The sequence below is a fragment of the Platichthys flesus genome, chromosome 21, assembly GCF_949316205.1.
Source record: "Platichthys flesus chromosome 21, fPlaFle2.1, whole genome shotgun sequence".
Classification (NCBI taxonomy): domain Eukaryota; kingdom Metazoa; phylum Chordata; class Actinopteri; order Pleuronectiformes; family Pleuronectidae; genus Platichthys; species Platichthys flesus.
In genome coordinates, this window is record NC_084965.1 from 1,893,102 (window position 1) to 1,917,118 (window position 24,017).

At 46.5% G+C, this 24,017-nt stretch overlaps 1 protein-coding gene across 1 annotated transcript in view; it reads left to right on the plus strand.

Moving 5' to 3' along the window:
- Window positions 1-24,017, plus strand: part of drosha (drosha ribonuclease III) — a 76,984-nt gene that overhangs the window by 37,134 nt on the left and 15,833 nt on the right. Inside the window, exons 23-26 of the mRNA XM_062379440.1 lie at window positions 6,547-6,617; window positions 14,669-14,713; window positions 18,001-18,158; window positions 23,622-23,727. Coding sequence (XP_062235424.1) covers window positions 6,547-6,617; window positions 14,669-14,713; window positions 18,001-18,158; window positions 23,622-23,727 — 380 coding nt within the window. The remainder of the gene's footprint in view (window positions 1-6,546; window positions 6,618-14,668; window positions 14,714-18,000; window positions 18,159-23,621; window positions 23,728-24,017) is intronic.

The following is a 24,017-nucleotide window of genomic DNA, read 5'->3' on the forward strand; positions in this document are numbered from 1 at the left end:
GGGCAGAGAAGGTCTCTGGTTCGACTCCACGGAGAGACAACAAAAGACGAACCTGGATTGATCTGTCCAAAAATCCAAGAGTCTCCCTACCCTGTCTAGTGCCCCTGAGCAAGGCACCTTACTCCCCCAACATCTGCTCCCCAAGTGCCGTACATGGTCGCTCACTGCTCTGTGTGTCCTGCACCAGATGGGTCAAAAGCAGAGGTTAAATTTCCCTACCTGCATGTCTGTGCATGTGTTTTGGACTAATAAATGGATCTTAATCTTTTAGTGAGGTGCTGCTCGGCCGGACTTTGTTTTATCTGAAATTCTTTTAGCATAAACGTGTTAAATGCACCTGCTACCTTCATGTTCTCGGAAATCAAATGGAATAGTTTATAGTTAAATTCAGGTTTTTGTGTGTTAAAGTGTGTAAATAGCTGCAGAGGATTTCCCATTAGGCCGTGGAAACATGACGCAGCTCTATCGATCTCAGGAGATGTGGTTAGACCTCTGGCTGGACGGCCGATCCCCAGAGTGCCGCTCTGCTTTGCCCACACCAAACGCATACACAGGCTCGCTATTCATCTTGATAGCGGTTCAGTGATAGAGTTTGTGCAGTGATTAGGGCCCTGTGCTGGAAACCGCACACTCACAGTAAAGTCTCACACACACACAGACAGACACACAATCTCTGGGTGGTGACGATCTCCTCCTCTCCATCCAGCCCCATGGGCAGCGCTAAGCTAAGCCTCACTCCTGGAGAGCTGCAGCGTCGGCAGCTTTCCTCGTCTTATCACCATCTTGATTGAACCAGTTCAGCCATCTCCGCGCTCCCCCGATGATAGATACAGGAAGTGGGTGGCTTTAAAGAGATCTTCCTCGCCTCCCTCTCCTCCCCCCGCCGCCGCCGCCGAAAAACAGCGGCGTGCGACGAGCAGCGGGGGAAAAGTGCTGACTGGCACCGCGGCCCCCTGTCGGCCCCGGGGCCCCCGCACTTGTTACGGGTTCATTATCGACAGAGACGAAGTCATAATCTATTCTGTCCCGTGGCTGTCCCCGCCTCACTGGTGGAGGGGGGGGGGGGGGGGCACCAGACTGGAGTCCTCGCTTCATTCCTTCCTTCCTCCTCACTTTCCGTCTGAGATTTCAACTTATTAAATGTGATGAATAAACAAGCTGGTTATAAAAGGGAACCTGTGAAAGAGAGCCGCTGTCAGAGAGCACCCTGTGGTGATGAGTTTTAGATTGCTAACTCAAAAACATCAGCAGCACCCCCCCCTCCCCACTCACCAGAGACACACATGCTGCGGGGCAGAGCGCACACATTCAAAGTCACTTGCATCGTGAACACCGTGTGATGTCGCGTCTCTTCTCTCACAAACACTTTTTGTCATCTTCATTTCCGTTCAGACCTCGCTGTCGAAGCGTCTGTCTCCACCCTCCTCTCCCCGACTCACCCTTTATGCCCCCCCCCCCCACCCCCCCTGTGATGTAGAGTTTGGGTGTTATTAGGTGAACGGCGTGCCAGGCGGATGATGAGTCATCCTGTCACTCTGTCATCTCCTCCTCCTCCTCGCCCTCCAGCCCCTCTGACGATTCTCTCACTGAACTGAGCTTTTTTTCCAGTTTGCACGACAAACGACCGAGCGCTGGCACGTGCCTTCTGATTGGTGCAGGGGCCACACAGAGGCTGTCATGTCATCCTCACACGTGCCTCTCTGTCTGACATCAGACATCAAACCAACACTTTCACAAAAGCAGCGGGCTGCACATCATCATGCTCTTGCAGATGTGTCGCTGGCTTGTTGTCTAGAGGTTCCATCTTCTTCTCTTCTTTCTAACGAGTCTCTCTCCAGCTCGCCACATGCGTTGAATTCCAATCTCCCTCTTTTCTAAGACTCCTGTTTTGAAAGCCGCGATGGAATATGACCCGCTCATAATATTTCCAAGGCCCTGGCAGATAGCTTTAACGGCTTACTATGCATGTTTTCTGACCTTTGTTTTATTTGTTTCTCAGCCACAGTGACCGTTGAACCCGGGCTGTGGTGGAAATGGCAGATAATCTCCTGCTTTGCATGGGCAGAGCTTTCTGTGCACGGAGCCGAGAATGTGTCTATCTGCTCACCCCGAGGCAGGGCCATCCTGCTGCTGGAGCCAGAGAGAAAGAAAGAGAGAGGAGGAACGGAGGGAGTGAAATAGAGGAATGGAAAGCAAAGGCATCTGCAATGCAAATGGGTGCCCTGCAACCCTGAATAATTCAAAGTGTTGAATGGAAATCTTGCTTTTCTGATCCCCCGTCATTAACTTCTGCCGGAGTGGGCCATTCTCATTTAGGCTCTTTTGGCCTGTGCGCCTCCCATTCTGTACCCCCCCCCCCCCTCTCTCTCTCTCTCTCGCACCCTCTCCCTCTGTACTTTTGCTCTTGCACACTTTACCTCTTCCGTCTTTAGAAACCACTTTCTCCTTCTGCTTATTCAGAGAAGCTCGGCGCCTGTTGCCCCCCCGTTTCCCTCTCCGGTCCTCTCCGCTGATAAGCCACGTCGCTTCCCTCCTGCCGAACTGTTTGAAAAGAATTGTGAGAGAATAAGAAAAGAGGCCCGGCTCTGTTTTTATGGCCCTAATTTCTCCGTACAGTTGATCGGTGGATTATACGCTGCCAGCAGCCATGGGGGATACAGATGGTGAACCTTTGTGAGGGCCCTCTCTAAGCTCTCCCTATTAAAAGAACGGAGAGAAAGGATTATCTCTCACTTGCTGAATATCAGATTCATACACAATACCGCCGCTGTATTCACTGAACAAGTGCTGCTCCCTTTGTTAATTGCTGCGATGGCAGCAGCCGTAGTGGAGCTGGTTCCTTTGCACGCCCTCTTCTCTTCTTTTTTTTTTGTTTCTCCTCCTCAGCCTCTGCTCCGAGCCTCACATTTGGAAAGTAAGATGTTTGATGTGACAATGCACTCAGCCTGTCTTTGTTGCCGCCGCTGTGGTGAAAATTCTATTTTCATGTTTTGGTTTCGTTTATTTCATTTCATTTATTTATTTTTTTACTTTAATATGTTGCTTTCTGTGTCCGTCTGCTGCTTCAGCCGCCGTTGAGCCGAGAGGGAGCGGCTTAATATATTATTTGATGGATTAGAGCCTGAGCGTTTTTGAATAATTCATTCTAGGTTATTAATGTGACTGTCAGCCGCTGGTGTTTCATATGCCCCTGACTCTGGCTTTTTATTGGTCACTGAAAGCCCACAGACATTGGAATTCCATTCCTAAACATAACACTGTACAGCCGGCGTGGCCGTCTGAATTAGACTGGTGACAGATGTGGAGATTCATTAGTCGCTGGCCTTCTCTGGCCGTGACTGATATTCTCTTCACAGTGCTGGATCAAAACTTGGGTTAAAGTTTGTTCTCAGTTTTTTCTCAATGTGCTGTGAAGTTTTTTTAATCATCGGTTTAGAGGTTGAACTCGATCTGGTTCAAGTTCATTTTTTATGTCCGGTTCAAGTTTAGGAAAACTAAACAAAATATCTAAACCCTCTCTTTTATTTCCTGTCTCTCCAATAACTAACTCCAAAACTATTGAGTTATATACAACTCTTAGATCTACTTGACTTATCATAAGTTCAAGTCAAAATTATTTTGAATCTAGAGAAAAGACAATCATGAAAATTTAATCTGAAACTGAAAAACAGGTAAATGCAAAAACAAAAACATTGCTTTACATTTAAAGTAAAGAAATAAAAAAATAACTCAGATGTTATATTTTAAATAATAGAGAATGTTGTCTTTTTTGTTCTATATCCATTTTTACATTTGTAGGAAATTATTCTGTCATAAGTCTTGTTCAGTTTAATTCATTGAGGTGATTTTTTGTTCTGAATGGTGAGAACAAAGTTTAAAATCTAACACAAAACAATATAATTTATAATTTAATATATATTTCTACAAATACCAGATTCAATTAACTGCTGAACTCGTGTCCTTACGTGTCACAAGGACGACCAGGAAACCTCCGATCCACCATGATTCTTCCTCTACATATCAGGCAGGTCCATCTCAGTGGATTGTCTGAGCTCTGACACTGCAGAGTGATTTAGCCCGGGCATGATGCTACTGCAAGATGAGCTGCAGAGAGACGATAGCACAGAACGTTGTGTGGAGCCGGGCGTCTCTTTGTGGTGATGTGTGTATTCAGGGCGTCGGCTGCAACTTTGCAAGCTGATGGGCTGAACATAGATCTGTGTTTAATGATCGCTGCGAGTTGTGCGATTGATCGAATGGCTTTGGGGCACAGTTTTTGCACGGAGAGCCTCCTTGTCAAAAGTGTTCTCGCTAGAATTAAATGAATATCTTGGTTTCTTCATCCATGGGCCCTTTGATTGACACCAAAGGTGTTGCTTTGAGATTTTTAATACCGTTTTAAATCCCTCGAGGCACTCCTGGTCCCAAACCCCCCCCCCCCCCTCCCTGCACTCCCCACCTTCTCCTTCCTCCTGGAAAAGTTTTGAAAATCTAATAAGAAGCTAAAAGTTTGGGTTTCAACAACTTCGAGGCCTAAGTTTGTGTAACTTTCTGAATTTGCTGTGTCATCAAAACACAAAGAAAGCTGCCTCCCGGCCCCACCCACTCCCCGTCAGCCTCAGTGTTCACTCACATTGATGCTTTATGTTGAAAGACATTCAGAAGGCGGTCCTGCGAGGGAGCTCTCATCCTCCCACAGCTGCTCTCCAGAGGAAACATCTGTTACGCAGTAGCGTTTGGACCTGAGGTCCACATTATGGTAAAACCACAAATCTCCACGCCGGTGCTTAGTGGGAAAACATCCTGTGATGAAGCGCTCCCCCTCCAGTGCCGGGTGCGGTCGGCCTCAGTGAGACGCTCGCCCCATCACGCCACGATTACAGAGGCCTCGCTCACTGATACACATCTGTGGGCCCGGAGAGGAGAGTTTAGATTCATGGGTATTGATTTATGGGCTTTTTGTGTTTTGGATTTTGAGCGTCACAGGAAATTACTTTTTTCGGTCTAAAAGCGTCAGTGGCTGGGACCTTCCATAGAACACAAGCCACTTCCATCCTTTTACCTCCCAACCAGATCTTTACATCAGTGATGAGCCTCCGAATGAACCAGAGCCAGAGTTGCTTCTGGGTGAGACGCAGTTGTCAAGCTTAATCACATTTTAGGAACGTTTGGGCAAAAGGCTGGTTGTAATTTCCCTCTCTGCTCAGAGGTAAAGGGCATGTAATGAAGAAAGAGGGGTTTGTGTTTGTGTTTGTGTTTGTGCTACATGGTTTGTTTGTATTTCTTTATGGCTTTTGGCTGTGTAGACTGCATCTTCATTGTGTGTGTGTGTGTCTGTGTTTGTGTGTGTGTAAATGGCCTGTTAGCCATCTGAAAACAGTTTCCCGCCCCAGATGATGAATCCCTCATATGTTTTTGATGTCATCCATGAAAGCATTTTGTGCGTTTCGACTTGCAGCCGCACCGCGCCCCATTTCCACCGGCTCATTTATGCACATAATAAAAACTGCCGCACGATTGTATACCCAATTTGCCAGGTGGTTATTGCTTTCTAAATTGAATGAGCCACCCTAAGTGTGATGGTTGGAACTTGTCTGCAGCTTAAAGGGACCATGATAGTTCCACTGATTTGAGTAGAAACAGTAGAAGACCAAAACAACAAACACACACAAAGGGAGACTTGACTCGTGCAAATGAGATGCCGATTGCGGCACAACGAGCTGGAGATGTTGCATATCAGTCACATCGACGGAGACATTTTGGAAACTTGTCCTGGTCTCTGCTCGCTGTGGCAGCAGCAGCAGCTCTCTGCAATCTGAGACCACTTTTCTATTGAATTTCTTTCTTTGTCCCTTGTCTTTTGTGTATGTGTGTGTTTGTTGTGCACACCTTGTTTTTCTGTCAGAGTTCAAGTTGAATTCAAGACATTCTGTGTTGTGTGTCTGCGCAGATAAGTTATACCTGAGTGTGAAGGCGAGTCACAAAGAGGACACTGCACTTTTGTTCACGCTGTGCATGAATGGGTTCGAGCACAAAGTACACACGTCTGCAAGTGAACCTCTGTGTGCGTTTGTCAGTATGGAATGCATGTGACACACACTCAAATTTGATGTTTATGTGACCTTGGCTACTTCTATCTCAGTGAAGTGGATCCATCCCCCCCTCCTCCTCCTCCCCCTCCTCGTCCTCCTGCACTGTGACAAGAGGAGGGGGGGGGGATCTGCACAGGAACCCCGAGGACATTTCACCGTCAAAAAGCAATAAAAATGCACTCCTACTTTTAATAAAGCAATTATAACTCATTGCCGGGGTTCAATTAATTTTAAGTTTTCCATTAGGAGGAAAAGTCTGGAATAGGCTCAGAATTGCTAGAATTTTTTTACACCAGTAATGCACTGGTGCAGAGTCCTGGTTTTTTACTGTTTCCTGAACAATTTCAAGGAATTACTCAACACAGTGTTCATCCGTTCACTTATATATACGTATTGATTTCTATCTTATTTACTCATTGACTGTTATTACTTTGTGTGTTTCTTCTGCCCCCAGGTGCTGTGTATTTGGAAGGAGGCCTGGACGAAGCTCGGCAGCTTTTTGGTCGACTGCTTTTCAACAGTGAGGTAAGGGATAAATTCATTTCTGCTGTTTGCCGCTTCAGTTTTATGTAGAGAAGTAATATTTGCACTAAGGATGGAAACCATGACGGCTTCCAACATCATCCTGCTCGCCATTAACCCTGCCTCCTCCATGTTAGCAGATGGAGCACGGACCAAATTGTTTCTTGGTAGTTTTGATCAAACTGATTGATGATCATGTGCTTGTTTCTCTCCAAGTTTAATTTTAATTAGTTATTTAATTATATAAAACTGGTCTCAACATGATTGACAGATGAGGTCTCGATGGGGACCTGGATACCGCGGCTCTATCACCTCATGATTCAGACTCGGGCTCCAAATGTTCCAGGATCTCACAGTTTCATAAGTGAAGAACACGTCAGTCACAGAGCGGAGCCGCAGACACACTCGATGAAGTATTCCTATTTTGATCTGTGGATATTTTTTGCGTGTGTTGTTTCACCAGTCTTGTCTCTATTATTCGAGCAGACTGTGTTTAGCTGAAGAGCCACGTCTTCCACGATGTTGAGGCCTTTCTCTCCTTCCAACCTGAGATCTCACATAATCTCACTTTATCCTGCAACACAATCAGTTACACAGTGATGACAAAACACAATATTTGGATAAAGCCGTAGCAGCAGAAACGGGTTGATTTGAGTTTGTATGTTGTTAAATGAATTGGAGGTGTGTGTGTGTGTGTGTGTGTGTGTGTGTGTGTGTGTGTGTGTGTGTGTGTGTGTGTGTGTGTGTGTGTGTGTGTGTGTGTGTGTGTGTGTGTGTGTGTGTGTGTGTGTGTGTGTGTGTGTGCGTTGCCTGAATAATTGATGAATGGATCAGTATTTGCATTTATCTTGGAGAGAAATGTTATGAATCAAATAAATGATTGCAGCAGGTCTAGTATGAAGCAGCAGGCTCGTTTATAATTGGCTATCGAGGGCATTTGTCTAATATTCGGGCGGCGACCCCCCCCCACACAGGGATATATATATATATATATCCAATATGTCTGATCAGGTCATCTTTCGGAGACCACATCAGAAGCCTCTGGACTTACTCAAATTATCACTAATTAGGAATCGCCCACCTGTAAGAAATACAGCATTATAAACAACAAAAAAAAAAAGTTAAGATTCTAGATCAATAATTCACCCTCCTTTCTTTATTTTTAACTTTGAATTTTGAATTTTCTTTTCCCCTCTCACTGAAAAGGTTTGGTTTGGGTGCAGGTACGAGTCCCCTGCACTGTGTGGCCAGCGACTGGGCTCCAGTGCTTTAGTGCTGAGTTTTTGTTTCTGTGTGAAAAAGCCCAAACGTCCTTGGCTCTGTTTTATTGTCGTCCTCTGGCCGTGACAGCGGTTATCAAATTATAGAGCAGCCGTGATGTGGAGGTCTTCATTTGTGTGATGAGAGATTTATTTTATCAGGGCCGACTCTTAAGAGCTGTGTGAACAGATGTAGATTGTTTTTGTTTGAATGATACAATTTAAATTTCTTATCATAAAGAAAACGATGCTGCATCTATCAGAGCAGACGGAGCACAGATTACATCAATATCCCAAGGCTACGGGAGAAGCCTGCTGCTCCACGTGGCGATGATGGTCTTGATGGTCTCACTGGTCTCGCTGGTGATCGGAACCAGAGCGCAGGTGTAGTTTCATCACTCAGGGAGACAACAGACGAGAGGGAAATTAGCTTCTCTTACGATAGAGTTTCCAGATGGAGCAAAAAAACACAAAGGCAGGTTGTACCAACTGTGAATTCTACGGAAAACTTAGACGAGGAATAAAATACAAGACGCAAAAACCCTCATTCTTCAATAAAATCCTGGTATAATTTAGAATATCGATAGAAACTGTGAAGCTACATCTCAGGATGAATGATGAAGGAGGACATTGAAGTCGCAGATGCAGACTAGACGGGAGATACAGCGCTCAACACTTAAGTAATCACTGAGATCTTAAAATCAATTCTGAATGGAGGCCTGTAGAACGGGGGATGTGTGATCTATATACTTTGTTCTATTGAAAAGGGCCTCTTCTTTTAGAGAGTGCCAAAAAAATAATATAAGAGCTTCAACCTTTACAAAAAAGGAAAGTCAGGATCATCAGATAGATCTAAATGATACATGTTGATGTCTTCCTTCTTTCTTAGTACTTTTCCTGTTTTACAACGTGGATGTATTTGAAATTTGGAACACATAGAAAAGCCTTCACACAGAGTGGGAGTCTTAACCCTTCAAGGGGCTTTGGTGCTGGAAGAAAGAGAAGAAGCCTCTGCTGCTTCTAACCAAACCAAAGAAGGTCACTCTCCTCCAGCCTGACAGCCAATCATGTCAAGTGTCTGCGTGGAGAGTACTTTGTACAGTCCAAGGTGCTTTACAGTGAGTATCAGTATTTAAAAACAGTGAAGTATAACCACAGGTCGGGTTGTGTTGAATAGAGCCACGGCTGCAGAGGGAGCATTTGACTCCGACGCACAAGAGAAGTTATTCAAACCAAAATTGAGTTACTTTGGTTTGCAAGTTTTCAGAGAAGCAGACCAGGGACTGAAATAGTCTCTCTTCTCACCCCCCCGCCCATCCCCCCACCCGCCCCCATGCTGAATCCTCCTGATGGCTGTTCTGTCACACAAACTGAGAGGAGACAGATGGACACAGACCAGAAAGCCAAACACCAGCCAGGTGGTGCGATGGGATGGGGGGGGGGGGGCAGAGCCGAGCCGAGCCGGTCAGACAGTGTGAGATACGTTTCCATGGTCTGCAGGACCTCATGCATCCTTTTCCATATTTCTACCTTAACGTGTCGGAATGGCTCCTCCACACAGCACATTACCAAACTGATGAGATGCTGTGCAAAACTGAAGGACAATGCGTTTGTCTCCGGTGTGATATTCCATTCACACACATGGCTGATCACTCCCGTACCCTCGTCTTCTGTCTGCGGCCTGCTTTCCTTCAGTTCTCCTCTACCACCAGTTCCCAAAACAACTGAGCCCTCTCTTGCCGATGATGGAATCGAGCTTCGCCGCGCACAGAAGCCCGGAGGAGCCGATAGATTCTAATTTGCTAATGACATTACTGTGGAGGGTATTAAAGCGTCAGCGGAGAGGCAGGACGCGGCTCCTTCAGGGCGAGCTGCTCAATTGCTCCCAACCTGGACTCAACAGCAGTTCAATATTGCCGGGGAAAAAGAAGATGTTGATGCCGCCGCCGCCGCGACGTCCTGAGGGAAGAGCCTCTCTTACGAGGAGCAATCACGATAATGATGATCTCACCAGTCGCCCATGGGCTAATCTGCCGGCTTTTATCAACACCAGCTCACGAGCCTACGCACCACCACATCCAACAAAGGTTTCCTTGACAACTGAGATGGGTCACCATGGCACTGCGCTGGTCGGCATCGAACCTTTCACACGTTTTTAATTTCAAACCAAACAGTGAAATTGTCTCTAAATCAAACCTGTGTGATAACCGTGACTTGTTTTTATTTGGATCTCTGGGTGCACCAGTAGTGTGCGAGGCTGACTTGAGTAGGGTTGCAAAATTCCGGGAATATTCAAAGCTGGAAACTTTCCACGGTAATATACGGGAATAAACTGTATTTACCTTGTCATATACAGACATAAATATATACATTTTGTTTTGTCACAGGCTGATTTGAGCCCTCAGGAAACTTTGGGCACTTGACTATGTGCTTCTGGATCTGTGTGTCAGTCTTAAAATGGGTCTTTGCACAGTATTTGCAAATGCACACAGCCTCTCCTTCTATATTGGATGGGGTGAAATGTCTCCACACTTCAGATAGTGCACGTGGTTTTGTTCTGTGGAATAAGATGAGAAAAAAAAACACTAATGCAATGCATGATGTTCCGCCCCTTTGCAACCCTAGACATGATCACACATGTGGAAGGCTGGAGGGCAGCACCCTGCATGTGAAGGCCACCTCTCCTGCCCCCCCCCCCCCCCCCCCCCCCCCCCCCCCCCTGTGGGAGGTGGACCCAGTGACACATTCTTTTGTAAAAGAACATCCACTGGACAATAATGGGTCTGATAATAAGGGAGTGTTTCTATTTTCTGTTGCATGAACCACGACTGCACTTTGCCACCTTTCCTCCCTGACGTCCCCGGTCCTCTGTTGAGATCTTTGCAATATGTGCACTTTGTCCTGTGACAGCTGTGGCTAATATTTACAATGTTTGAATGAGAGCGCTCTCGGCTCTGTCCTTGGTTTAGTAATGGCCTGGAGAACGAGGGCATGTGCACGTTCAAGAGCCATTTTTTCCATTCACACGCACTCCTGCCCACACACACAGAAGAAGGGAACAGGGTGAGCTCTCTACCTCCACCATGAATCGCATGATGGACTTCACCAAAATGTCCACATTCGTTTTCCCATATTTGGAAGATCACCTTCACCATTCACCGATAGACGCCTGCTCTACAGAGCTACAGCTGCTTTTATGTCGGTATCGATCAGCGGCGCTTTCTCTTAATCGATTTCTCTGCTGCACTACTACGTTTGATGGATTGATTGGCAGCCTGTAGCTAGAGACCAATTTGTCAGGGAGCACTGGACCTTGTCAGAGGAGAGCACCAGAGAAGAGCACCATTATGTCCCAATCATGGACGGCCAACAATCCCAGGGGTGAGTGGGGCTGGAGAAGACGTGTGTGTGTGTGTGTGTGTGTGTGTGGGCGGAGGGAATAAAGGTGTCGAGCTATTCACGGATGACTTGTGATCCCTGAGTTTGTGCAAGACTAAGCCTGTGTGTGGATCCCGCAGGGGGGGGGGGGGGAGGCTTGAGCCGCTCTGATTTGAAGGACACCTCTAAATGGAGATCATATAGGTGGTTTCACCGAGTCGCTTTTCCATTCCAGTTCTTATTATGAGTAGGTTGTTGACACTCGAATAAACACGGCTGAAAGAAAAACATTCCTTCTGTTCGAAGCCACGAGAGCTCGGTCCTCCAACTGGCTGTGATTCAACTGCTGCACATGTTGATTTGTGCCCCCAGTAATTATACCTTTCTCGTGCTGGGAGAGAGAGAGAGAGAGTGTGGGGAGAGCAAAAATCTGTTGTTATTCTTAAATCCCCACTCGATGCCGGCTTAATCATTGTCTGCCTCGTCTTTGGAATGGCTGTAATTGAAACATTAGCTGTTCGACTCTATATACAGCATGTGGGCGGATCACGTGCGCCCTGTGGATGGATTTTAATCATAAGCCAAAGCAAGTTGTGTGTACTTCACCCCCCCCCCCCCCTCCCTCCTCTCTTTGTTTTAGCCTGTGTTGTGTTTTCTTGTTGCCTGTCCTTTCTCACTCTCTTTCTGTATGTCCCTAGATGTGTGTTGTATGTTTTAGATGCATCACTTTCTCGTGTTTTATGGCAATTTGTGTGTCTGGGAAAAAAAAGAATCCCTGTCGAAAGCAAGTGATCCATTAGTCAGTGATATTGACTTTCACTTTAAACGATGGCGTCCTCGACGGCCCGAGGAGCTGTGTTGTGTTGGCGAGCAGCCTCCATGTGTTGACTTGATACCTGCTATGAACTTGGAGCTCCTCGACTCCGGTCCCAGGCTGAGACGAGCAACCAAAAGGAAGCTTTCGCTCAAATGTATTGACCACTTTCATGAATTTTTCATCGGCTGCTCAAGGCAGTGGGTTCCCAGCCGGGTGGGTTGTGAAGCTGAGGCGCCCATTTGATGCCGTTGACCACACACACACACACAACTCTCCAAAAAGAGGAGTGGCGCATTTGAAAGGTTTCAGTCCTCAAACCTTTTAAACACTTGAGTGATGCTGTAGTTTAGAGGCCCTCGCTGTGTCTCTGTCAGTGCTGCGTCTCAAATAACAGACACCGGGACCAAAACTACCATTTCTCTCTCTCTCTCTCTCTCTCTCTCTCTCTCTCTCTCATTCTGTTGTGTTTTCTTTTCAGCCCTTTGTCATTCTACCATTCGGTCTCGTAGGGTTCCTCCAGAGCAGGGTTGAGGGAACGAGTTGATCTGGCATCTCTCTCTCTCTCTCTCTCTCTCTCTCTCTCTCTCTCTCTCTCTCTCTCTCTCTCTCTCTCTCTCTCTCTCTCTCTCTCTCTCTCTCTCTCTCTCTCTCTCTCTCTCTCTCTCTCTCTCTCTCTCCCTCCCTCTCTTTCTGTTGTGTTTTCTTTTCAGCCCTTTGTCATTCTACCGTTCAGTCTCGTAGGGTTCCTCCAGAGCAGGGTTGAGGGAACGAGTTGATCTGGCATCTCTCTCTCTCTCTCTCTCTCTCTCTCTCTCTCTCTCTCTCTCACCTTTCTTTTCAGCCCTTTGTCATTCTACCGTTCAGTCTCGTAGGGTTCCTCCAGAGCAGGGTTGAGGGAACGAGTTGATCTGGCATCTCTCTCTCTCTCTCTCTCTCTCTCTCTCTCTCTCTCTCTCTCTCTCTCTCTCTCACCTTTCTTTTCAGCCCTTTGTCATTCTACCGTTCAGTCTCGTAGGGTTCCTCCAGAGCAGGGTTGAGGGAACGAGTTGATCTGGCACCTCTCTCTCTCTCCACGGTCCAGGAGGAGGCCGAAGGATTCCGACGATGTGTGTCTCCAGAGAAGGCACACATCGACAGTGTGCAGCCCCCCCACCCCCCCCCCCCCCACCCCCCTCACCCTCGACTCAAATCCACCTCCCCAGCCCCCTCTATCAGTCCCCAGTGGGGGGTCGAGACACAGACCTATGGGTCTGGGAATGAGATGCTGACTCATTTGCTCTTATTCCGCTGCCTCCCACTGGGGCGGCTGATGGCACCTTAGACCACTCGGATTGCCCCCCCCACACACAGAGCCATCAATGGGACATCATCACAGGCTATTTTACTCTTATTTTGTCTAGCACATGATAAAAGAAATAAAACTTTGGTACTGAGGGTTAGATTGATTTTTGATGTTGACAAACAGAAGTCTCTGCCGGTCAGAAGGTCCAGGGCTGCGTTGGTGGACGGATGGAAATAGGTTTGGTTTTGAAAACCCACTCGAGTTTCATGAGATGTTCTCATCAGTCTCTGCTCTTACTTTTCACCATCGCTCAGTATTTTCTGCAACTATACAGTCCAGTCTAATTAGACAATCTGCTTTCTGGTGTGTTTGTTATGAGCGGCGATGGTTACTGGAATCGTGTGAGTTTTAAAAATCTGTTGTAAAGCTGCTCTGATCAATATTTTGACATTGCCAATTACTGTGTATCGGTTACTGCCACAGAATTATGCACAGATTCCTCATTCCTCATCTCTGTGAAGCGTCTGAGTGTCTTTCAGCTCATTGCTTCAGACTTACGACGGCAGAGAGATTCACTCTCACTGCTTTCATTAAGCAGCCGCAGCAGCAGGTGGCAAAGAACCCACAGATAAATCCTCTACTCACTCCCAACCCTGCACCAAATTGCAGACTGACAAAGTTAGCAACAAGCTGGAGGAGTATTTAACTGCTAAGGAGCCGGAGATTTCCTCGAGGACTTGTTAGAAAGCAGAACGCTGCGATATTGAACATAGGAAACATGACTCAGAATGAACGCTGACGTTAATCCATATCTGCTGCGTGAGCAGTTAGATAGGAAACTGTTTTCCTGATTATTCCCAACTAGGGGGTGATTATGTGTTGCGGCTGTGTTTACATGTTGTTCTGCCGCCCCTGATATTGCCAAAAGAAAATGCATGAATGCAGATAATTATGATTAACCAGGTTCAGTGAAGAAACAACACGTTCCCCAGACTATTATCCTAAACATCCATACATATATTCAGTTATATGAAGATCGAGGTGTTTTGGGGGAGCTGTCCATCTTTAAATACAATCTGTGGTCTCTACCCGTTAGAAATATATATCAGATGTGAACTGCTATGTTTACTAGATGTCTACAAATGATCAAAAATCAATATTACACATTATATTACCATTTGTATCAGTTAATTACCATGTTTGCTTTCATGTTAATGATTTATAGAATGATATTTACCAACATAGACGATCCTAATACATTATAATCTCACTCCTCATCTCTCTCTCTCTCTCTCTCTTCCACCTTCTGTCTTCACAGGATCTACGGGAGGTCTGGCTCAACTACCCACCCCACCCCCTGCAGGTCAGTCCAGATATGTTTTATTATTGATGTTTACTTAGTCGAGGAGCCTTTCGTCAAAACTCACCTCGCCCTCAAGACACATCTTGAACATCTCTGTTCACCCATCTTTGAAGATGTTCCAGCCTGAACGTATGTTTGCGTGTTTGAAAGTGTGTTTGAATGTGTGTGTGTGTGTGTGTGTGTGTGTGTGTGTGTTGCAAACAGAGGTGAGCAAGCTGTTAGTTATTCTGCCTGAGGCTGACCGAGGCTTTTATAGCTGTCACAAGCCCCAGTAGCCTCCACGAGTCTCTATTGTTACGCTCCTATGTCTCGCTGCTCTCCATTTTCAACGAGACCCTAATCCTCTTTTTCCTCTTCTCCGTCTCTCTTCCTCCGTTGCTCTTTTTTCTCTTCTTCTGCAACATCATGGTTCTGCCCTCGCCCTCGCTGTCTCTTCACTTGCTCACTCGCTCTCTCTCCATTCGTTGCTCTACATGATCTGCCCAGAAACATTGAACATGTCAACAGTGTTTGTTTGAAATTAGGATTTGGAAGAAGAGATCAAAGATGCCGTAACAGGATTACAGTCCCGAGTCACATGGGGCCTCCAGGGACCGTCAGGCATCCTCCTCTCTGATGTTTCTGTGAGGAGAACGTGTTTCTTTGTGTGTTCGCAGCGACTCGTCTTCAGGCTGTTAATTCTCCCGCGTGTGTCTCTGCGTTTCTCTATGTGTATTTTTGCATATCACTGCCTGGCCCAATGAAAGAAAAACATTGTGCTTCTGCTTGGGTAAATCTCTACGTGTGTGTATATATATTTGGCTTTTTCCACATCTTTGCCTCCGCACGCCTTTATTTTGTTATCCCCGAACGCTGGAGATCAACAGAGCATCTGGATGTTTCCACCGAGCTCCTCGCTGCTCAGAATAAACTCGTGTTCTCCTGCAGGCGGTTTCCTCGGCGAGTCGGACGGCAAACGCTCAGGCGGCCGGCCCCCGTGGTCAGGGTGGTGCCCCCGGGGTCAACCCTACAACCGCTCTGTGGTGCGACGGGGAAACCTCGGCAGTGCTCTGCATGAGTAGCGATTAGCCACTTCAGAGCAGCGGCCTCATTACCACTCGCCGCGCGTGGCTGAGGTTTCCTCCGGGTGGTCCTCCTCCTCCACCTGGGGGGGGTAATGCCTGTTAAATTGTGCCAACCTCTGAGTAGCTTGATAGCATCTTGACCTTTTGACTTGAGATGATATAATTAGATTCACACAATGAAAATAAAACATCTTTCATTTATTATTTATTTTATTTGTTACATAATTGATGAACACTCCTGCGAGTTTCAGGCGAGAGGCTGTTGCTGTGAGGTAACAAGGTGTCCGCTCTGCTCGGCGAGATGAGGACAACAAACCAGAGGTGAAAGAGGAGCTGCCTTAATGAGCTTTGAGAGGATGGCAATGGCAGCTCGCCATGGCGTGGGTAATTAGGCATGCAGCCATCTTTGGCATACACGCTGTGCCACCGTGGTATGCTTAGTGGTCGACAGGCACGTCTTCATGTCTTTCGTGTTCTCTGGATTCGCACCAGCGCGTCATCACCCGCAGCGCTCCACAAGAATTTATCAGAACGTCATTTACGTTGAGTGTGGATTTCAAAATTTCTCCTTTGGTTTATCAGGGAGCTACAAGGATGTCAGGCTTTCAGGGGCCTCAGAAGACCTCGGCTCTGATTCCGCTTCTGTCCGGCCGGAGCTGAAGCTTTGAAGCCATTTCAAAAGTGTTTTTTTATTTTTTATTTCTCATAACCGCTGTTGATTTTTTCATGTTTTTTTTCCTCCCCTCTCCTCACTTCGTTTGAAGCCTTGCTGCCGGCCATTCCCCCCCGAAGGACAGCTCGCGCCTGAGAGGGCTGCACTCGTCAGATGTCGTTAGTTTTGATGCATGACATTTTAAACGCCTTTCGTTAATTAACAGAGGGAGAAACCGGGAGAAAGGGAATCTTTCTTCGGACGCACTGGAAGATGGAACCATGACATTACCGGCAGCACTCCAATTAAAAACACTGAGTTTGAAAACAGATCTCTCTGCTTTGCTCACTGGCTTGACATGGGGGACTCGGAGGAAGCTGTTTACTTGTCATCTCTCAATGAACAACAAAGACGCTGGGAAAATGAAGAAAGTGCCCATCGTTTCTCAGAGAGCCTTGACAGCAGCTTTCTTTATTCTTGTGTGTGTGCGATACTTTATAGAGTTCCGCTAAATGGATCAAGCTAGGTCACCTGAATGTGCTGCCTGTAAATGTCCACGTGAAATTGTGTTTCTTCTCCTCTTTCTTTGGAGAAGATGTCTTGGTCAAGCTGCACAACGCAGAGACCAATTTCTAGCTGCCTAATTAATGCACCCATAAGGATATCTCTTGATTCAACAAACTCTCAGGCCCATATTTCCTCAGCGTATAATTCCACTTTCTAATGAGCATGGGCACGAGCAAATACTGTCGTTAGAAAGAGCAGCGTGTTCCTGCTGAAGCAGCCTACCTCTGAACTCACCAGGCCCTGCAGCTAATGTTTAAAGCATAATCTGCAGCCGTTTTCACAACTCAAAGAGCCATTCCTTTAAGAGACCCATCAAAGTCAACGGGGTCTCAGATGTGGCAGCCTGCCGCGGGAAAACCTGCAGTGCCACGGAGACACCAGAGATATTAAGTGGCCGATTGAATCACCAGATTCAGGGAGAGGGAGAGAAAAGACGAGCTGTTCGACTTAAAACTTAATGACGAAGATGTTCCATCTGCTGCAGATCATCTGAGTTTGTTTTGAGGAGCAGTGAAAACACACACACTCGAAACACAGGCCCTCGAGCAGCACATACTGTAGAGATCCGTTTCAGTTAAGGAAGAGATCTGACGCGTCTCTGCAGTGTCTGGTGTGAGGATCCATGAAGAGGTTGTTACTGTTCTACACACATGCAAAGACCAAAGGAATAAATAAATCAAACAAAGAAATAAGATGTTTACGCCAAATTACACCAAAACAAATCAATTCCATCATTTAAATCTCCACGGCAAAGAATTCTCAGACCATTTATTCCTCTTGTTTATTCTCTCCATGCTTTTTTCAAACTATAATCGATTCCGAGTGTCCTCACCTGGGAAGCTGTTTCAAATCTAGACCCATTCATCACAGTCTATGGCCAAAAGGATATGGACACCAGCGTCTTGCACAATCCCATCCTACCCATTAACCCCAGTCGTTAGTGGAACCTGGTCCCACGTTAGCTGATGTTTGACGTCTTCATTGTTCTTCCTCGTCTTGTCCAGGTCCAGGAGCCTCAGACGGACAGGCAGCTCATCGAGACGTCCCCCGTCCTCCAGAAACTGACCAGCTTCGAGGACGCCATCGGAGTGCTGTTCACGCACGTGCGTCTGCTGGCCAGAGCGTTCACCCTGAGGACGGTGGGCTTCAACCACCTCACCCTGTAAGTACAGTCGCTGTCTGTTTGTCTGTTTGTTTGTTTGCTTGCTAATAGAGTTACAGCCAATAAAAATGCAAAGTGAGGCGCTGGCAGGCCAGATGTAATTTGCAGGGAGGCTGCAGGAGAAGCCAGACGTGGCCCGCGGCTCCCTGAAGAGGTGATAAGGAACCGGTGCATTATGGTTAATAATGTGATCTGAGATGCCGGGAGTTTCATCATGAGGCATTTTAGATTGTTGTTTCTGCCGCCGCCTCCTCCTCCTCCCACATCATCACATTCACCCCCCCGCAGCCTACACATCCTCTTACAGTCACTTCCTGTATGAGGAGCCATGTCTTCAATGTCATGTTTAAATTACCTTGGTGGAACAAGAGGCCTCTCTCACTGTGTGTTTAATCAGAGGGCCTCACAGCTGACAGGGAGAGGGGCCCAGGGGACTCTCTAGTCTGTCTGTAGCTGGGAGGCCATGACCCCACTGCCCCATGGGAAATGGGGTTTTGATTCACTGGGTTGTCCACGGCTGGATGTTTATATTTCTCTTTTTCTTTCATTCATCGCAGCCGCTTCTCTTATTTGACAGTTTTCTTTCTCTCATTGTCGAGCTTCAGCCCTTCCTGTGAAATCCTGGATTCTCACTTGTTCAGTCCAGATTTAATGTGGACGGCAGCCGTGTCCCACTGAGGACGCACTTGAAGACTGATTGCTGTCACTTTTTTCAAAAAAATCCAATGAATTTAATATGACGTGCATTCTGCTGTCCCACCTCCGCTGCCTCCCTCGGGTGGAACGCAGATCTGTAATCGTGAAGAGTAATGCAGTTGCTCCTTTGCCATATTTCCACACGCCTGCTTCTGAGATGCTTTGGTGTCTGTGCTCAGGGAAGCTTCGAGTGCTACTGTACTGTATATTCCATTTTTTGTTGGGGGCGAAATTATGTAATTCTTGCGTCACGCCAGAGCAACTACGCCGTCCGATGTTACATGTTCTTCACATGAGCCCGACAAGTCACCGCACGCCGGCCACGAGGCTCATCGGCAAAGCTGTGCAGGTGCTCGAGCTGCAGGAAGTACAACCGATCAAAGTAGCAGATGATGCAACAGCACAAGCGGGAGCACCTGGTGACGTTAACAGGAAAACCTCACGTATACCACCAGTCGAATTCAGCCTCGCAGACCGAGTCCCTTTGAAGGATGCAGCTCCTGAGCCAGGGACACACTTTGCTATGTACATAAACTGCCCCACTACATTCTGCTGGAGGATGATTTTGATTTAGTTGTGTTGCTCTGTTCCCTGCAGTGTGTCACAGTGTTGCTGTGGTGATTTAGCACCGATACTGGAAATGTTTCTGTTGTGACATTTGTTCGATCGCCTGTAAAGTTGCAAAAACTTCTGCAAAGACGACTTAGAATCAGAGAGCGAGCGGGTTCCTCCACGATGAGGAGTTTTAAAAAGAGACGGCTGTTTTTATATGAACATGTTTTCACTAATGAGACTGTTCACTCCAATTTGAGGTGATTCTGAGAATGAGAGGATTATCTGCAATGGAAGCTTAACTCACTTCTGAGCTACACAACACAATAGTGAGTTTGACAGCTGAAGCAAATTAGTCTTGGCAGTGCACCTCTGATATCCTATTGGCAGCCTGCAGTCCGTAATTGCTTGCTTAGTTTTGCCACAAGGACATTGCCGTGTGTGTGTGTGTGTCTGTGGTTGTGTGTGTGTGTTGCACATACACACACATACAGTACAGTGCTGTGTTGGCTCTAATCCATCACTTAAATGTCAAACCTCTCCTCACTCATGGTCAGTGAAATCGACAAGAGGTCCAGAGGCTCGTCTGCCACTGAGCTTTGAGGTGTTTCTTCTCAAGGTTGATGGTGATGATATTTTCTAACACGGTGGCAACACGTTCAATAGCTTCACTTCGATCTATCTAATTTTAACCTACTTAGGTTTTTTATATATCCACATTTGTTTTGTTAATTTTCCTGAAGCAAAAACAAAGAGATAATTTTTCAGGGTAATTGATGTTCATTAGCTCCTTAGTGGCCAAAGGCAGGTTGACCTGGATAGAGCCGACTGACTTGAAGATGGAGCTTGGCCACGGTTTCCCGTGAGGACCAAAGGTGAAATAAAAAGTAGGTCGCTCCGTCGTGAGGGAAAGAAGAACGAGATGAGATGAAGCAAAGCAAGGTCAGACAATAAGGCGTGCAGCAAATGAGAAGACAGGAACCAGGTTGACCTTTAGCCCGACAGCGCTTTGTGTTGGAGTAGAGGACAAAGTGACCGAGAGGAGGACGGCACGAGAAGCAAGGACGGGGGTTGACCCTGTGAGAGGTGGAGAACATGGGCCTCCTCCTGACAGCACTACCAGAGAGCCGTGGCCCCCAGGCACCGGGCGGCTGCTGCTGCTGCTTCTCCTCCTCTCACTGCGGAAACGCAGGGTGTTGCAAGAATTTCACCATTTGTGTAAAAGTGTGTCCACTTCGCCTCGTGTTCGCTGTTGTTTGTTGAATCAAAGTGTGTTTCGTTATGCGGCTTTGAAAGTGGCTATTTGAAAATATACATGCAATTAACTTCCATTAGCTGGATTTAGAGGGCAACAAAATGGAAATACGTAAAAAGCAACTTTTCTGTGCGTTGCCATTTTTTTTAAAGCATGGTTAAAAAGCTTCCAAAGCTCTACAGCTTAATTTTACTCCTTCAAATCTAAAGTATATTCTGGATATAAGAAAATTAATAAATAAACTATTTGTGAAATTTGGGGAAAATAAGTAGAAAAATTGCAAAATAGTGAGGGAGTGGGTTTTCTCCATAAATCACTAAGCATCATATATGTGGGTAAAAGGGTCTAATTATGATGATTGTTCCAATTACAGCCGTCTTTTTGCAAATAGGAATTTTCTTTGAGTGATGCAGCTCAGAGTCTGTTGTGGTTTCCTGTAGAAGAGGGGATTTTAAAATGGCTAACAGGCCACTTGTGGAAAGGTAGAAAAATACCTTATCCATTATCGTCTGTGCTCGATCTGGTGATTCAGAGTAACTCTGGTGAAATATCTCAACCAATTTGCTTTTGGAAGAAAAAGTCTGACTTCTGATTTCCAGCAATGGATTAAATATCGTGTCTGTAAAGATTTCATGTTATTCGCACTTAAACTTTAAATCCAAGGGAATATTTTTCCCTTTTGCAGAAAAAAAACTCATTTTCAGTTTTGTGCATTCTTTATAATAGAGACCCTGAGAAGTCATTATACCAAAGACTCTTTTTTGAATTCATATCAATCTGTTGTTGTTGGCGAAATGTATTCCCAGAACATCCCTTTGCGGTGGATCTTTGCTCCTGAAATTACCCAAATCCCGGAGTCCGGAGTCGCGGCTCCACTTGTCCTCCGCAGTCGCACTTTTGAACCTCGCACAAGCGGCGCACATTTGAAACAAGGACATAATTTCCCTAAGAAGCGAGAGGGAGAAATTGCCTCACGGAATGGAGAGCTCCCCACTTTGGGAGCGGGCGGCCCGTCGCTGCCTCTTCACAGAGGCTGTTAAAGGTATTTTAGATCAAAGTCAAAGGAGAATAAAGACCTCGGCTCCACACTTTACTTCAATTTCCCCCACCTTGCCGGAGCATTGTGCGGCTGCTGTTGAAGTGAATCAGGGATGGCTCTTTGTGCTGCTTCACACAGCAACGCATTCCTCTTTGACCTGCTCTATCTCTCCTCTTCCCCCCTCTATCTCCTCCATTTTCTCCTTTCGTCTCTCACTGTCACTCGACTGTTCCATCTCCCGCTCTCCCCACACCTTCTCAATCTGTTTCTCCTCTCCCGAGCTCCCATACAGCGTATCAGCTAGATTCTGATCAAATCCGCAGCGAACCCGATGACGTCCAGCCTCCACCTCTCTCCTCTGCCGCTCTGCTCTTGCCTCCTCTTCCTCAGCTCTTCTCTTCATGTGTTGTGGCAGATTCTTTCCATTAAGAAGCTCTGTGACTATCTTTAATGTAGGAGTGTGAATCAGGCAGTGTTCCTTGACTTCCCTTCCTCTTAATGAAGCTCAATCCTGGGTCTTTCAGCCCAGCCGTGAAATATAAAGTAGTTATTTAAATTCTCACTTATTCTCTGTCCCTGCAAACACCTGCAGTCGCTGGATTGATTTGTCCATTTGCAGGACAGGAATTAAAAGTGTTGGAAATTGGTTATTTACACAACAAAACTGTTTTTCTTAAATGTTTCTGTATTAAATAAAAAATCCGTGGAATCCTTTGTCGTGAGAAAAATATGAAATTTGTTAAATGTCGACTTGAGTGTGTAATTGGTGGACATTTAAAAAACTAAATAAAAGAAAATAATCTTTTAGGAAAAGCTATTGACCAATTTCTTGAGCTGGAGATTAGTTTTTTACAGCGAAAAGCTTTTGTACACGTTCAAAAGTGATGATTTGGTTTAAGGGAAGAGGATTAATTCTTTGATTTGAGTTATGAATTGACAGCTGAGCTCCGGTGAAGACGCTCAAACTTCTCTCTCACCGAGTCTCTAACTCAGATCTCATAAAAAGGTAGCAGCGCCGCCAATCGGACAGTAAACTTTGACCTTCCTCCCTCTTTGAAGTCGGCCTCCCCCTCTCGTCTTCGGCCTCTGCGTCCTCCTCCCTCTCATCTTCAAACTTTCCTCCCCTGTGAAGATCTGAGCTCTGTAGATGGACGTGTGCTCGGCTGCTGTCTATACCTCTCTGCTTGTATGGCACTTACTTACGCCCCCCCACACTCACACACACTTCCTGCCTGGCACAGCACCAGCCCCCTTCTGCAATGCTAATCTATAATTCTGTTTAATTAACGACCATTACAGCAGCAGCAGCAGCAGCAGCAGCAGTGCACCACCACCCCCCCTTAGCTCCTGCTGCCCTGTCTAGCTCTGTGCATGGAGCCACAGTTTGCTCACTGCCTCTCAGTGATGGCGAGAGCGGCAGGAAGCCGATGCACAGTATCACACTCCTGCTTTTAGCTTTTCTAGGAATTGTTAGAAGGTTGAAAGTTGTTGAACGCCTCCTGCTTTGCATGGGCTTAGGAGTTCGACCGGCTCTCCTGCAGGTGCACCGGAGGGTTTCAAAGACTGTTTGTTTCCCCATTGATATTAGACTTTGCAATCAAAGCTCGATGTTTTCCTCCGAAGGCAGCCGGCACTTGAGTCGGCCTCCGAGTTGTCACGCAGCCGGAAACGTACATCAGCCGGCTTCACTGTTTCTCTTAAAAGCCCCGGTAGATTTGTCAGGAGAGCGCGGCGCCTTTCATGACCCTCTGATGTACGGTTGTGTAAGTGAAACCTTCCCTCTCCCTGGCTTCTACCCCCCCCCCCCCCCCCCCCCCGCCCTCCTACTTCACCCCTTCTCCATCAAATCCTCCTGTGACCTGTTTTTCTTTTCTTCACTCCTCCTGTTACTTAACTTTATCCATCCCTCCATCTTTTCCAGGGGTCACAACCAGAGGATGGAGTTCCTGGGAGACTCCATCATGCAGCTGGTGGCCACAGAGTACCTCTTCATCCACTTCCCCGATCACCACGAAGGACATTTAACGGTAAGATCCATAATTCTAAAATGATATTTGTGCCTAAACGTTGCCAGAACCGATGACGCCGGTTGTGTCTGTTATTGCTTTGGCAAATTGGAAGTCAATATTTAACACATTAACTTTTGAAAAGTTATATATATAGATAACAAATTTAGTCAAGTGCTTGAAATGGGTCTAACAAAATCACATAATCAATAAAACCTTACCCATGTCAGCTCAAATTCATTCTGTCTACAACTGCAGCTACAACTATGACGTCTGACTGTAGACTGCCTGGATGGTAACAACTTTATGGG